The 17,143-nt window shown below is 40.9% G+C and overlaps 2 protein-coding genes across 2 annotated transcripts; both read right to left on the reverse strand.

Annotated features, from left to right (window-relative positions):
- Positions 1-293: 293 nt before the first annotated feature.
- On the reverse strand, positions 294-16,883 carry LOC145467291 (uncharacterized). Its single transcript, XM_081450834.1, has 3 exons — positions 15,252-16,883; positions 8,600-9,303; positions 294-1,119 (listed from the first exon to the last, which is right to left on the reverse strand). Exons 1-3 carry the CDS (start codon positions 15,858-15,860, stop codon positions 534-536), a joined length of 1,899 nt encoding a protein of 632 aa, XP_081306960.1. The 5' UTR covers positions 15,861-16,883; the 3' UTR covers positions 294-533.
- On the reverse strand, positions 9,788-11,179 carry LOC145468954 (uncharacterized). The gene has a single exon (XM_081452672.1). The coding sequence runs from the start codon at positions 11,051-11,053 to the stop codon at positions 10,463-10,465; it is 591 nt and encodes a 196-aa protein (XP_081308798.1). The 5' UTR covers positions 11,054-11,179; the 3' UTR covers positions 9,788-10,462.
- Positions 16,884-17,143: the final 260 nt, after the last annotated feature.

Raw genomic sequence — 17,143 nt, forward strand, 5'->3', positions numbered from 1 at the left:
AAACCATTTTCGTTTTGTCTTAACGTTAAATTTGTATGAAATGTCACTACCAAATCGGAAAACAAATTGAATCCAAAATCAAAATTAACACTTCGCGTTCATCATACAACACTATATTCCTCCGGGAATGCGCAACAAGAAACGAACCCAAACAGGAACTTAGTAAGAGGCTAGAAAACATGAATGTTATCTATTTGCTCTAGTGTATAATACACTGTACTCAGTGTGAAAATCTACTTCTTTCAATCTGTACGCGATACTTAAAAAAAAACTTTAACACTAATAAGTTCTCGCTACTAAACACAAATTCGATCAGTTCACTAAGTTCAGCTCACATCTTAACATAACTCGGTCCGTTCTAAACTACATTTAACTTGCATTTGCAGTCGTATTTTAGCGAGTGAGCGAGTGTATCATCGGGCACGGGTGTCATCTTAGAACACAGAAAACAAGGGGAGGTCCTGCGCTTTACGATTCCAAGATGGCCGCCAGGTACGCGAACAAAATTCAACACTGCTCACCCGAAAAACACGCTAGTACTTGACGGGCTCTCCAGCACTGACTGGCTGAGGCATAGGAGGTTGGCCTTGTGCTTGAGGTGGGGGATACTGGGCTGGTTGCTGCGGATAGCTTGGATACGGCGGAGGCTGAGCATAGCCTGGTTGGGGCTGGTTGTAATTCCCTGGCGGAGGATACTGGATCTGCTGTGTGGTTGACGTCTGGGTTGTCGACACCAACGGCTGGTACCCCGGCTGCGACACAATCACTGTCCCTGGTGAACGATAGCGGTAGTACGGGCAACAGGCACAACAACAGCAAGCCACGATGGAAATAGTGATCGCGAAAAACACGATTACGGCGAATACAGTGCCGGCAATAACACCTCCGGTCCAAACAGTGCAGTATGACGAACAGACGCCATCACAGCATACTTCGCCTGTGCCACATTCGTCATCGTACGAACAGTAGTAACAGTCTTCTCTGCAGACACTATCTGAACAGCAAGACTGAAGGACGTTACAATCACTGTTGTAAGTGCAGTATGTAGCGTTTCCTATTGCAAAGAACTTGGCAAAGAAACAGGCGAGGAGAAGACAAATAACTTCCTTTGACGCCATGCTTCAAATTTTGCTTTCGAGGTGCGGTTGGCCCGGGTCCAAACTCGGGCCAGTCTTATACGCATTCGTACGTCACGCACTCGAGCGTCAGGCACGCGCGCGTAAAGAATTCGAAGAGTAAAAGGGACAAGTCTATCAAGAACACGGCTGTTAATCTGCTTGGATATTCATGTGCGCTTTAGTAGGGAGATGCATTTCGTCACGAAGTCAAGATACACAACACCTTAGCCTCCTTGCGTGCCCGCGAACAAAACCTATAGCCGAATAGCCTTGCTTCATTGTTCTCTTCCGCAAGTGAATGTTCCCCTGGAGGGTGGGCCCTCCGAGCTATTCCGTAACCTACGGTTGCCCGTAGAAGTCATAAGGGATCTTGCATACTTAAGCATCTGATTTTCAAACTTGGAAAATATTATTTTCCAATTTGTAGAGGTGAAGGGATTTCACTCCATCACTCCTTCACTCCTTCTCTGGGTCACTTCTTGTTAGACATTTGAAACCCGGGGGGGGGGGGGACTCCCATATGAAAAGGTCAGTGGTGCTTGTCGGAAATTTGAATTTAACTCCTAAAGCAGACTAATATGGGAGTTGCTCGAGCTTCATTAGACCCCTAAAAGTCCTAAAAGATACCACTTAAAACGGAATAGGTTCGACTACTAGCCACTGTTCAAGAAAGGATCCCTCGCGCACTTGTAGACCCGACTCGCGTACTCGAGAGATCAGCGGAAATCAAGCCTAAAAACAGAAATTAAATGAAAGCATTTCTTTTAATTATTATTTCTTCGAGTGCACCCTAAAGGTTACTTTGACAGCTAAAAATGTTGACGTTTCGTCGCCAACACCCAAAGTGAGACCAGAATCCTTGATTTGTGCCCGAGACGACGAGCATCCCCGACCTATTCATATAGGAGTTCCCCCCCCTCCCCGGGTTTCGAACATCCCCTGTTTAAGGCCCTTTTCCGGTCGCTCGTGCACCGTGTCAAGTTAGGTATTCTTTGAATTTCTGACACCGCAGAAATACTCTACATTGAATAAATTTTCGCGCGAACGTTTTTGATAAATAAAAGCAACCTGTAGTTATATAAATAGAAGAATGCAAAAGCAAAAACCGACACGTACAAGGTAGGATGATTTTTTGAAGGTGTACTATATTTCGGCTGGCCAAACCAGCCTTCTTCAGGTACAATGAAAATTTTACATTGGGACGTGTTTTTATGTAGCCGATATTTACGTAATACCGGCCGGAAATACGTAAAAGTAATTAACAGAGTAAATTAAAGATAAGCATACGGTAAAAGAACATAATAAAAGAAAACAAATGGAAACAATTAATATGTTTCTTCGCGGATGTTCAGACCATCAGGACCAATTGTTCTGCCTTTTTGAATTAAAAAAAGCTTCCCTGGCCTTACGGATAGAGTCTCGGTTCGAAAAGATTTTTTCGATAGGGATTAATTGCATGTCGTTAGCAGTGTGGTTAGGAGAGGACAGGAAATGTTCGGCGGCTGTAGTGAGTCTGTAGTAGGTTTAGATTTGTTGTTAGGGTTATCTATGGTACGACGGTGTTCATTAAATCGGTCTTTTAATCGTCGTTTCGTCTCTCCTATGTATTGTAAGATACAGCGGTTACATTGAATCATGTAGATGAGGTTTTTAGTGTCACAGGTCAGGTTAGATTTTATGGGGCGCGTTTCCCCGGTAGAAAAGAAGGTATATGTAGTAAGTCCGTGAGAAATGTGGGGACAAGTAGCACAGTTTATTCCACAACGGAAAGAACCAGAAGGGAGTTGGGACGTGACCTCATAAATTGTTATTGACCAGCGCAAAAACCATAAGCTGGCAGAAACGAACCTTTTGTGCGTATAGCTGTGTCAGGTTTCAAGCAATGAACAGCAATTAACGGCTCTGTACCCTGTCAGGTTCTGTTAAACGTATCCATTATCGCTTGCCACGTTAGTATCATGAGACTGTATGAGGTCTTTGAGTCCTATTGCGATCATTTGTGTAGCCTGCGTAGCTTGGCGCTTTTTAAGCGGCGACGTCGTACTATAACGAGTGCCAAAGCTGCGTTAAAAAAAAAAAAAATGCTTAAACCGACAACCTACGGGGGTCATCATTTGCGTTGATCCCTGACATCAATGAAATCTGTCCATTCCGACATTTTCGATGTTTGGGTCTGTAATCCCCCCGATCCTTTCTCCTTTTTCTAGTCTTTCGACCTTTTCCAGAGCGCATGGCTTGTTTTGGCCAGGATGGCCTCACCGAATGGCGGTGATAGTGATTTCCCGAACGAAGTATGTGGCATTACGAATTCCGTCACCATATATTACGAAAAGGATGTTCAAGCAGGAATGCCTTCATTCGGAAAGAAAAGTTCTGAGCCCGGATTTCAAGGAAAGTGAAGACGCTGAAAGCTTTAAAAGAAACTGTCAAGTGCGTTTATGGGCCATCTCTTGAATATGGGAATTTACAATCTTTTTCCTTCACTAATACGTGAACAAAAGAAAACAAAACAGTAAACCGTTTACAGAAAGAGACGTTAGAATCATTTGTGCTTACTTAACTGCTACCCATTGAATTCTTTTTTGATATTTTATACGATATTTATTTTTAAAACGTTTCTGTGTTAATAATTAAACTAATTATTAATGTAACAAATTAATCATTAACGTAGAAACGTCATTGTAAAGTAGGCGGGATCGGGATTTCCAGGCTGAAAGGAGCGGGATGGCGGGATTAACAGGAAAAAATGAGCGGGAAAGCGGGATCTGAGAACCCTATTGTGGACCCTCCGTTTTTGCAGCGGTTAGAAGAGAGCAACAAATTGTAATGTTTTTTGATGATGTTAGAGATGTGAGGAAGTGATGGATTGAAGGTAGTTATAAATGGTATGTTTTAGGTTTGTTGATGTCTTTGGTTTGTAAAGAGAGTCTGCGGGGGTGTCGGCGGCTCGTCGTATTTGTTTGGTGACGAAATTACGGTTAGGTAAGCGGTAAGCGGAGGTAAGCGGAGGTAAGCGGTAAGTTGAGCAGCGCGAGTATTAAACGTGGCGTCGGTAGAACAGATACGTCGTAAGCGGAGTGCTAGACTGAAAGGAATGGCTTTTTTAGTATATGTAAGGGATGACAAGATGAATAGAGTAGATGTTGATGCTTGTCTGTTGGTTTGGTGTAGAGGTCAGTAGATATACTACCGTCGTTAGTCAAAGAGACACTAACGTCAAGAAAAGGTACGTTAGTAGAAGAGTGTGAACTGGTGAATTTAATGGTGGAGTAAATGTTGTTAAGATAATCGATGAAAATTTTTAGGTTGTCTGGACCTTCGTTCCAGATCATAAAAATATCATCGATATATAGTAGCCAAGTGTTGGGTTGAAATGGGGCATTTTCCAAAGCGTTGGCTTCGAAATAACCTATTTGTTGCTCTCTTCTAACCGCTGCAAAAACGTTTTTCAGCATTTACCTGTTGTAGCCTTCAGACGCTCCCCTAACCTTCGTGACTTACTAGTAACAGCTAAACTCTCTTCTAACTCTTCTAATCCCCAACTCCCTTCTGGTTCTTTCCGTTGTGGAATAAACTGTGCTACTTGTCCCCACATTTCTCACGGACTTACTACATACACCTTCTTTTCTACCGGGGAAACGCGCCCCATAAAATCTAACCTGACCTGTGACACTAAAAACCTCATCTACATGATTCAATGTAACCGCTGTATCTTACAATACATAGGAGAGACGAAACGACGATTAAAAGACCGATTTAATGAACACCGTCGTACCATAGATAACCCTAACAACAAATCTAAACCTACTACAGCCGCCGAACATTTCCTGTCCTCTCCTAACCCGCCACTGCTAACGACATGCAATTAGTCCCCATTGAAAAAATCTTTTCGAACCGAGACTCTATCCGTAAGGCCAGGGAAGCTTTTTTAATCCAAAAAGGCAGAACAATTGATCCAGATGGTCTGAACATCCGTGAAGAAACATATTAATTGTTTCCATTTGTTTTCTTTTATTATGTTCTTTTACCGTATGCTTATCATTAATTTACACTGTCAATTTCTTTTACGTAGAAACAAAACACAAACCGCGGTGATAAACATGGAACCAAAACGCATGTTAAACAAAGTTAATTTCCTTGACGTTTCGTATGTACAACATACATCTTCTGAAGTGACCGTTAACTAGATTACAATCGAAATTTAAACGCGAAGAAAAAGAAAAAGACTGGTATCTAATAATATGTAACAAGACTAATAGTTAATAACAAACAGATGAGTCTGTGGGAGAGAAAAAAAAACAAAACAAAACAAAAGAAAAATTACCATAATAACAATAACAATACAAAATGTTAGTAAAGAAAAAGTTTTTCACTGCCAACGTTTTCATTCAAGGCTGGCTTTAAATCACGAATTAACAATGTTTCCTTAATTTTACAATGTATATCTGACCTACCAGTTGCTAAGATATCAAAATTGTCCCATTTAATAATTATGACCCGTGGAAGTAACGTGATCCGCAATGGCTGAGGTGTGACCGCTTTTAGCAAGGGCCTTAAACTGTTCAGTTTTTCTATTAGTCCATGGGCCAAGACCCCCAAAAGTGGTTTTTTTGTACCATGTGGAGGGACCAGTGCTATCACGTATTTTCTCAATCTGCAATAACTGAAGTCTATTTTAAGGTATGATAGCAAGCTTCTATCAGTAGCTTTCTTGCTCTAAACATGTGATAAAATGACGTCATCTAAACTGCCTAATGACCACGGATCCGGTTAACAGCTTCAGATTCTGAGCGATGTCCATTGTACAATTCTCTTCAAACAACATTTTATACATTTTAGGCCTAGCAGAATATGATATTGATTCAATTGCAAAAGAAGGAATTTTTTTAAGGTTGTCTCGTTGCCATGGAGACGGAAATGGTCAATGAGTCTACAACTGAAATAAAAGTCACTGAAAATAAGGCTTTTCACTTCCTCATTTCAAAAAAATAACAACTGCAATATACGTTGTCAAAAAGTTCAATCATGTGTAGATCACTCTAGCACTGGCTTGAATTAACTATTCAGCTAATGAGTTTTAAAGAGCTCCCTTAACGAGTCTCGTTTGTCCTGATATCATCCATTCTGAAACCATACCAGTACCAAACACATTGGAGACTTGTCCTTTTCGCGTCAGTCAAGCATCATTTTCACTTAAATGTAAACAAAGACTCATGTTTAATGTCAGACAAAAATAACAGCTAAGTTATTTTAAATTTTTTCGCAGAACTATTTGAAATAATAAGTAGATTCGTCCTAGCGAAAAAAAATTTTGGGGGTTAGGTGCACTTTAAGGTGGGCTCCAACAATTAAAACTTTTCTTTGAATTCCTTTCTTTTATCGTGAACAAAGCAAATCTCTTGTCCATTTTGTTTTTCGCTGAAATTGAAATGAAAGAAAAAAAAAATCGATGAAACTCGATGAAAATCGCTACTCACAACTTTCTTGTTCATCGATTTGCGATATTAATCGATTAATTATTACCGATTAGATTGATTGATATTGATTATATCGATTATCGGTTTTCATCAATTGCGCACGCCAGGAATGTGGGATAATGTAACATTTCCAATGGCAAATTAGAGACTGCAAAGAAACAGACAATTGGTGGTGTGATTGGCTTGCTTCCAACCTGTCGCATGTCGATACGCATTCGTACATCACGCACTCGCCATTGCGTCACGTCTCGTTCACGAGACAAACAAAAGGCAAGAGTCAATCTTACACTTTACTCTCAGGTCTAAAATAGGGTATGGAAACTCACAGCTTTTGGTCTGAAATAGGGTTAAGGTTCTAAGGGCTGCACACCCCCACCAATCAGATCAAGAACGTAAAGTCTCCACGCAGGTCAAGAGGCCCATAGGGGCAGTTTCAGTAGTATGAAGCAGCTAGGAGTAATTCTGCTACCCCCTGGATGGGATGCCAGTCCATTGCAGGGTTACCCCAGGCATTAAATTCCAGGGTACCCATAAACACAACACAATGTCCCCAGCCAGGGCCCGAACTTGGACCGCTTGATCAGGGGCGCGGCTACTAACCATGAGGCCACTATACCTCCACAGATCAAGGAGAGGGACTAGCATTTCTCTCCCTTCCTTATTGCCTTCCCCCTTCCCCTCCATGTGGACCTCCTGTAGGCTCTCAACAATGAATGAATGAAGAAATGATATCGATAAAAATTCACTAGTCTATTTTCTACGAGAATTCTTTATTAACCCAACATTGTTATGCATAGTTAAACTAAATGCAAGCTTGAAAATATAAATTAAAATGATACAATAGTACCATAGTACACCTACAGATTACATCACTTCAAACACATAATGCTTTGTTCAAGTACCTAGGAAGAATTCCAATATGTACACATGCCACTGAAAATCAGGGGGGGAGGGCATTTTTGCTGGGATTCAAAAGACACTGGCGCAAGTCAAAAGACTCGAAACATTTACCAAAACATTAGTAATGTATCATAGCATTGCAAAAACAAATCAAAAAATAAAAAGTGCCACAACTGGGAAGAAACAGAGAATTCAGAAAGACCTTCCTCGTCACCATCTTAGAAACCACTGGTTTCCAGGTGCAAGTAATGAACAATGAGAAAAACAAAAAGCACATAAATAAGTAAAAAATAATAATATTAAATAAAAACAATAATATTGTTATTTCTAAAATAGTACAAAGATGACCACAAAATATATAAGGATCTGTATAGCTATGCTACTGACAGTCCCCCTGTGTGTAAATAATCTTCAAAGTTGGACTTAAGTTATTTTATAACAGTACTACACTGAGTGTCAGACACTCATTGCCACTTATAAATTTAACAGACATACAATATTCGCTACAAAATTTGAAGGTGTTACATTAAAGACACCTTAAGCTCTATCTAGCCGTGAAGGGAATGATTGAAGGAGTAACCTCAACCACCCTGGCACTATAATACAAACAAAATGCAATAGAAACAGGATTGCCACAAAGTTTTAAAGTTGGACAATTTGTTGTTGGAAAACAGGGCTAATTTTGCGATCTTTTTCTAAATAATCTGAAAAATAGCCCACTGAGATCGTGATTTTGATGCCGATTTTTGCCAACATGTTGCTACTTAAATAACAACCCTGCATTAAGCACAAAACAACTTGCAAATGAGATCTAATAAATCAAAGAGGAAAAGATTCACCAGGAACTATATTGGCAAACTTTTCCTGTTACGGTACTGACGGAAACTACGAAAATGTGCTTCTAAAGTCCTCTAATACTGAGTGATTGGTACACATAATTTCACCTTAAGCTTAACTACGTTCCTTACTTTTACATGTAACATTCTTGTTTTGACTTAATTAAGATTAAGTTTACTGCAATTACGCTTAAATTTTCGCTACAATGCAAAAAGACAAAGTTCAAAGATCGTTCACCACAATGGTTCGCTCCTTGAAAATGGCCATCAGGCAGTGACATTGGGGGCCATAGAAGGCTGGCCTGAAGCTGTTGCCGGCGGAGGAGGACGCTGGGCCGGTTGCTGCGGATAATATGGCGGCGGGGGCTGACAGCCTGGCGGTGGAGGTTGGTTGTAATTTGGCGGCGGAGGAATGTTCTGTGTCATTGTCGTGTGGGTTGTTGTCACGAACGGTTGGTAAGGAACTTGCCGAGACACGATGACAGCTCCAGGTGAACGATAGCGGTAGTACGGGCACCAAGCACAGAAATAGCAAGACACGAAGGAAAAAATGATCGAGAAAAACGCGATCGTGCCGAATATAGCGCCGACAATGCTACCTCCGGACCAAGAGGAAGGACACACCGTCAAGCAATCGCCATCACAGCACACGTCATCTAACTCACAATCGGAGTCAAAGGTACAGTAGGAACTGGAGGCTTCAGTTGTGTAAGTCAAGGGCGGAAGTGTAGCGAGAGTAGGGCAAGACGACAGACAGTCTCCGCCATCACAGCACTTTTCCCCCGTGCCACACTGGAAGTCGTATGAGCAATAATAGCAGTTCTCTCTGCAGACACCGTCTGAACAGCAAGACTCGCTCGACCATTGGTCACAGTCGGTGTTTTCGCTACAGAAGGTAGCACTTCCAAAGCGAAAGAAAAAGAGGATGAAACCAAGCACTAAAACTCCGTTCTTCGCCATTGCTACCGATTTCTAACCAGGAAGTCGTTAACCATAGTCCATAATATTTATAGTAGGGCGCGGTTGGCTCACGTCCAAACTCGCTCCAACCTCCTCCATTTCTTAGTTCTTCGTCATACCCACATGCAAGGAGATAACGATTTAATTGGTTATATTTTGGTTCAGTTTGACTCAGTAGGCTCTTATATAACGGGAGTCCACTTTTGAATGCATGAAAGACCATGAAACGAGTCGCTTTTTAGCTCGCGTGATTGCGAAACTGTTGCGTGCTGTGCCAGACGTCATTTCCATATTGAAATGATCTTTGTCTCTTCCTTTAATTCATGCGTGACTAAATTTAGACACCGACATGTAATTTAGCAGTTGTTATGGAGATGGTCAGGTTTTTCGAGGATAATATTGCCAATGATTAGTTGTTTAATATAAAAAATTACATAGTTTCAAAACGTACTAACAGGCGTTGTGATAACAGCTGAACAAAGAAAGTGCACAGTCATTGTTGTACCTAGACAACAAGGTAGAAACTTTAATAATTAACATACGCGACGGAAGATTATGTAAAAGATACATATGAAATTACATCTCATTGTGTGAGGTTAACTACATGGTTCAAGGAAAGCAATGCAACTTATTGCGAACCAAAATCATTCGTTTTGTCTTAACCTTAAATTATTATGAAATGTCACTACAAAATCGGAAAACAAATTGAATCCAAAATCAAAACTAACACTTTGCGTTCATCATACAACACTATATTCCTCCGGGAATGCGCAACAATAAACGAACCCAAACAGGAACTTAACAAGAGGCTAGAAAACATGTATGTTACCTATTTGCTCTAGTGTATAATACACTGTACTCAGTGTGAAAATCTACTTCTTTCAATCTGTACGCGATACTTAACAAAAACTTTAACACTAATAAGTTCTCACTACTAAACACAAATTCGATCAGTTCACTACGTTCAGCTCACATCTTAACATTACTCGGTCCGTTCTAAACTACATTTAACTTGTATTTGCAGTCGTATTTTAGCGAGTGAGCGAGTGTATCATCGGGCACGGGTGTCATCTTAGATCACAGAAAACAAGGGGAGATCCTGCGCTTCATGATTCCAAGATGGCCGCCAGGTACGCGAACAAAATTCAACACTGCTCACCCGAAAAACACGCTAGTACTTGACGGGCTCTCCAGCACTGACTGGCTGAGGCATAGGAGGTTGGCCTTGTGCTTGAGGTGGGGGATACTGGGCTGGTTGCTGCGGATAGCTTGGATACGGCGGAGGAGGCTGAGCATAGCCTGGTTGGGGCTGGTTGTAATTCCCTGGCGGAGGATACTGGATCTGCTGTGTGGTTGACGTCTGGGTTGTCGACACGAACGGCTGGTACCCCGGCTGCGACACAATCACTGTCCCCGGTGAACGATAGCGGTAGTACGGGCAACAGGCACAACAACAGCAAGCCACGATGGAAATAATGATCGCGAAAAACACGATTAGGCCGAGTACAGTGCCGGCAATAACACCTCCGGTCCAAACAGTGCAGTCGTAAGACGAACAGTCGCCATCACAGCATACTTCGCCTGTGCCGCATTCGTAATCGTACGAACAGTAGTAACACTCTTCTCTGCAGACACTATCTGAACAGCAAGACTGAAGGAAGTTACAATTACTGTCGACAGTGCAGTATGTAGCGTTTCCTATTGCAAAGAACTTGACAAAGAAACAGGCCAGGAGAAGATAAATAACTTCCTTTGACGCCATGCTTCAAATTTTGCTTTCGAGGTGCGGTTGGCCCGGGTCCAAACTCGGGCCAGTCTTATACGCATTCGTACGTCACGCACTCGAGCGTCAGGCACGCGCGCGTAAAGAATGCGAAGGGCAAAAGGGACAAGTCTATCAAGAACACGGCTGTTAATCTGCTTGGATATTCATGTGCGCTTTAGTAGGGAGATGCATTTCGTCACGAAGTCAAGATACACAACACCTTAGCCTCCTTGCGTGCCCGCGAACAAAACCTATAGCCGAATAGCCTTGCTTCATTGTTCTCTTCCGCAAGTGAATGTTCCCCTGGAGGGTGGGCCTCCGAGCTATTCCGTAACCTACGGTTGCCCGTAGAAGTCATCTGATTTTCATCTGAAGATATTATTTTCCAATTTGTAGAGGTGAAGGGATTTCACTCCATCACTCCTTCACTCCTTCTCTGGGTCACTTCCTGTGACTTACTAGTTACAGCTAAACTCTCTTCTAACTCTTCTAATCCCCAACTCCCTTCTGGTTCTTTCCGTTGTGGAATAAACTGTGCTACTTGTCCCCACATTTCTCACGGACTTACTACATACACCTTCTTTTCTACCGGGGAAACGCGCCCCATAAAATCTAACCTGACCTGTGACACTAAAAACCTCATCTACATGATTCAATGTAACCGCTGTATCTTACAATACATAGGAGAGATGAAACGACGATTAAAAGACCGATTTAATGAACACCGTCGTACCATAGATAACCCTAACAACAAATCTAAACCTACTACAGCCGCCGAACATTTCCTGTCCTCTCCTAACCCGCCACTGCTAACGACATGCAATTAGTCCCCATTGAAAAAATCTTTTCGAACCGAGACTCTATCCGTAAGGCCAGGGAAGCTTTTTTAATCCAAAAAGGCAGAACAATTGATCCAGATGGTCTGAACATCCGCGAAGAAACATATTAATTGTTTCCATTTGTTTTCTTTTATTATGTTCTTTTACCGTATGCTTATCATTAATTTACACTGTCAATTACTTTTACGTAGAAACAAAACACAAACCGCGGTGATAAACATGGAACCAAAACGCATGTTAAACAAAGTTAATTTCCTTGACGTTTCGTATGTACAACATACATCTTCTGAAGTGACCGTTAACTAGATTACAATCGAAATTTAAACGCGAAGAAAAAGAAAAAGACTGGTGTCTAATAATATGTAACAAGACTAATAGTTAATAACAAACAGATGAGTCTGTGGGAGAGAAAAAAAAAAACAAAACAAAACAAAAGAAAAATTACCATAATAACAATAACAATACAAAATGCTAGTAAAGAAAAAGTTTTTCACTGCCAACGTTTTCATTCAAGGCTGGCTTTAAATCACGAATTAACAATGTTTCCTTAATTTTACAATGTATATCTGACCTACCAGTTGCTAAGATATCAAAATTGTCCCATTTAATAATTATGACCCGTGGAAGTAACGTGATCCGCAATGGCTGAGGTGTGACCGCTTTTAGCAAGGGCCTTAACATGTTCAGTTTTTCTATCGTGTAGTCGACGCTTTGTTTTTCCTATATAAAAATCATCACAGTCCCAGCAGCTTGCCTTGTAAACCACCTTAGACATCTGAGAACGGCTGAACCTGTCCTTGTACGGGAAAAAAGATTTAATTCGGCGGGTGTTTCGGAAAATTATTTTAACGTTAAAACAACCATAAAACTTATAGATACAAGATTTAAGTTGCTGGGTAATTACTTTACTTTGGAACCCTAAAAATGGTAAAACAATGAAGATTTCTCTCTTGGGAACTGTAGTGATAGGGTCTTAAGGAATTGTTTTGATGTCCATTCACTACATACTTTTACGTATTTCCGGCCGGTGTTACGTAAATATCGGCTACATAAAAACACGTCCCAATGTAGAATGTTCATTGTACCTGAAGAAGGCTGGTTTGGCCAGCCGAAATATAGTACACCTTCAAAAAATCATCCTACGTTGTGTCGGTGTTGGCTTTTGTATTCTTCATTTTATATGTAAAACCGATTAGATCACTATTGGTCCAACGTATACCAGCAGGATCATCGTTCCGGTTGCTTACTTAAACATTTTATATAAACAGTTCATTTTCCACTCGATTGCCGCAAAAGAAGACATTGAAAGTCACAAAATTGATGAGCTGTATGTATTTTCGGATGATTCAAGTCGTGATTAAATGTTTTAGACGATCAAGAGTTAAGAAAATTGAGGAAAATTCGAACGACGTGTTCCGCTGACGGTATTGTAAATAGATACACGGGAATACTAACATGGCGAAATGAGGAACAAATAGTTGATAAATAGATGTAGAAGAAACGACATTACACAAGGCTGAGACGTGCTCCGCTGACGATATTGTAAATAAATACACGGAAATACTAACATGGCGAAATGAGGAACAAATAGTTGATAAATAGATGTAGAAGAAACGACATTGCACAAGGCTGAGATTTCTGCAGTCTTTAATATCGCCTTGAAAAGGGAAGGAAAGAAAAAAAGAAAAAAAGAAGAAGTTATTACAACACAGGGTATTCGTATTTGGTCACCCATCCAAGTACCAAGCCCGCCGAACACGGCTTAACTTCGTTGAGCGGAGGAGACGGTTTTTTTTTTTTTTTTTTTCAAAGAGCTCCATGATCAGATGAGCTTTATTTATTTTTATTTATTATATACAGATAGTTTTATATAATAATTCAGAACACAGGCGAAATTTCCATGAGTCTACTGGCGCAATAAACCATAGCTGATTGACCAATCAGAGCGCGCGCGTTCATTTAATTATTATATAGGGAAATTAAATTAATGCGACTTGAATTAACACGACTTCCCAATAAAGGAAATTAAAAACGCAAAAGAAGTACTAAGATCCCAAAATAAGGGAGATAAACGTGATTTATTACACAAAGGTACAGAATATGCCGAGAAAACAGGAACGTGCAAAAATCAGAGATGCAAACAATGTTCGTAAAAATAAAAAAATGGAAATTAACGCTCCATCTAATCAATGACGCGAAAATTAATTTAAGACTGTACGAAGCGTTAAGGTAATAACCGTTGTGACAACGGGTTTTTCCGCTCTGAACTCTAAAAGGGGCAAACAGGCATTGAAGAGCCTAATCAGTGCGTTTACAAACGCACTGTAACTAATAGCAACTGCAACTCGCTTGCTGCGGGATCCGGAGAGGAACTTGACACGGGTTCCAAAGTACCGTCGGATCTGCTACAACTGCTGAAATAAGGACACTCAAATAACTTGACCTTCACGTGTTTATTCTCCTTTCTTCAATTTCGTCGTAAATCGAAAAACATCGAGATAAAATCGTATTATGAGAATAAGAGTACCCTATATATACTAATGAAATACACGATTGCATCATCTTAGGTACAATTGACAAAAGGCTGAATAAATTAAAGTCAGCTTGAAAGCTGAAAGTAGTACAGCCTGAATAAATTCAGATGCATTATGAGTAAAGCCAGCTTGAATCCTAAATAAATTCAGCTGAAGAATGATTGCGATCTCAACAAAGGTAGTTTCTAGCGTACATCTGTAGAACTGTTCCGCTTAGAAAGCTTTGTAACGTCAGTTAAGTTTGCTTTCGCTTTCTAAGTGACACTGAACACGTTCATTCTATTTGACCCTCATGCATGCAAATTGTTATTCGTCCAGATGTATGATCTCAAGTTTGCTGAAAGTACATTATTTAGTGCACTATTTGTAAAGGTTTCCAGGCAAAAAATAACCTCCAAAACAACAAAAATCCTTCTCAGTTTTATATTATTGCAGTCAACGTGAAGATTAAACTTATCAAGCTTGCGAAGTTTCCTAAAACTGTACTCAGTATGAAAATCTACTTTTTTAATTAAACGCATTACAAAGTTTAAAAAACTTAGAAAAACTAAGTTGTCGCCACAAAACACAAATTCGATCAGTTCACTAGCTTGTTCACATCGTAACATTACTCGGACCATTCTAAACTATGATTTACTTGCATTTGCAGGGGTATTTTAGCGAGTGAGCGAATGTATGATCAGGCGGGTGTCATCTTCGTTCCCGGAAAACAAGGGGAGGTCCTGCGTTCTACGATTCGAAGATGGCCGCCAGATACCCGAACAAAATTCAACACTGCTCACCCGACAAAAACGCCTGCACTGCAGCCTAAGGTCCATTCTAGTACTTGACGGGCTCACCAACGCTGACTGGTGGAGGCATAGGAGGTTGGCCTTGTGCTTGAGGTGGAGGATACTGGGCTGGCTGCTGCGGATAGCTTGGATACGGCGGAGGAGGCTGAGCATAGCCTAGTGGGGGCTGGTTGTAATTCCCTGGCGGAGGGTATTGCTGCATCTGCTGCGTCGACATTTGCGTTGTCGTCACGTACGGCTGGTTTGCCGGCTGCGACACAATCACTGTCCCTGGCGAACGATGGTGATAGCACGGGCAACACGCACAACAACAGCAAGCCACAATGGATATAATGATGGCGAAAAACACGACCGTGCTGATTATAGCGGCGGCAATAACACCTCCGGTCCAAACGGTTGTATAGCCTGGAATGTCAGTAGTGCACACTGACTTACAGTCGCCGCCATCACAACACACTTCGCCTGTGCCACATTGGTAACTGTAGTAACAGTAGTAACAGGTTTGTCTGCAGACACTATCTGAACAACAAGTTTCTCCCGACCATTTGTCGCAGTCACTGTCCAAAATACAGGATGTAGCGTTTCCGATCACAAAGAAACAGCTGAAGAGAAGGCAAATAACTTCTGCCTTTGACGCCATCGTTCAAACCCTGAGGACGAGACTGTGGGACGAGACGAGACTTTGTCAGGGTGTGTGTGGTTGGCTCGGGTCCAAACTCATACCAGTCTTATGTTTCGGCGTCACGCATTCGTACGTCACACACCCCAACGTCTGGCATTGTCACAAATCGAGAGACAAATGAAGGGTAAAAGGGATCAGTCTATCAGTAACACAGCTGTTAGTCTACTTGTATATTTGGAGTTATAGGTAAGTAGAGATCTTCCTACCTTGATTAAGAAACTGCTAACCGTTTCATTAGGTGGGAGGAGCTGGGAGCAGCTAGGTGGGATTCGGTGAAGGGGAAATACCAAAGAATATGGCCTCAAATGGGGGGAGGTATGGGGCGACTTAAAATTAGCCCCCTTGAGTGTGTAATGGTATTATCAATAATAGTGTGGAAATTGCATTCCAGATGTTTTGTAAATTTGAATTTGTCACGGAGAGCAACGCTCCTGGATCCATCTACTGCGTTATTCCACAAAACAGCATCATCTCATCTCCTGTCAGCTGGTTCTGGTTGTAAAGTTGCATTTCCACAGATGCAACCCGAGTCTACTTATAGCTTTAGAAAATCCTTAAATTTTGAGGTGGATAGACCAAGAACAGAAGTGGGAAGATCTTCTTTTAAACATCGTGCTGCATTATCTTGGAATTTCCTTCCCGATGACATCAAGTCTTGCTCTAACCTTGATTCTTTCAAGAAAAAACTTAAGGCAAATAAGAGTCTCTTAAATTCTATCAGTTTCACTAAAGCGTCCTGCTGCGTTACTAACAAATCTCTGGACTTCAAATATTTTTGATTAATTTATTTATTTATTTTTACTGTACATTGTTATCAATTCATCTATTTTACCTATCATTATTTATTCAGCTATTGTAAATAAATTTTGGATCATGTATTATGTAGGATCTTATTGTAATTTATTATCTTAGATAGTGCAGGTCCACATCAGGACTTAACGTCTTGCCAATTGATCTGTAACCTGCTTTATCAAATAAATCATTTATGTATGTATGTATGTATGTATGACTGTCTCTCCTTGATGAATAGAAGCAAAAGTTTTATCAGGTTTCTGGGCATCCTGACCGAGGCAAAGCCGGCGCTCTGTTTTAGGCTCTGCTTTGGTTTTCCATGTTTTTGCTTTTTGTTTTAATGAATTTATGCGCTGTAATGATGGCATCAGTATCATAGTGCAAAAATTATTTGATCAAATACGTATATTACAGTTTAAAAGAGTTAACTGATACGTCTTTGGAAGGGA

The sequence above is a fragment of the Orbicella franksi genome, chromosome 14 (assembly GCF_964199315.1).
Source record: "Orbicella franksi chromosome 14, jaOrbFran1.1, whole genome shotgun sequence".
Classification (NCBI taxonomy): domain Eukaryota; kingdom Metazoa; phylum Cnidaria; class Anthozoa; order Scleractinia; family Merulinidae; genus Orbicella; species Orbicella franksi.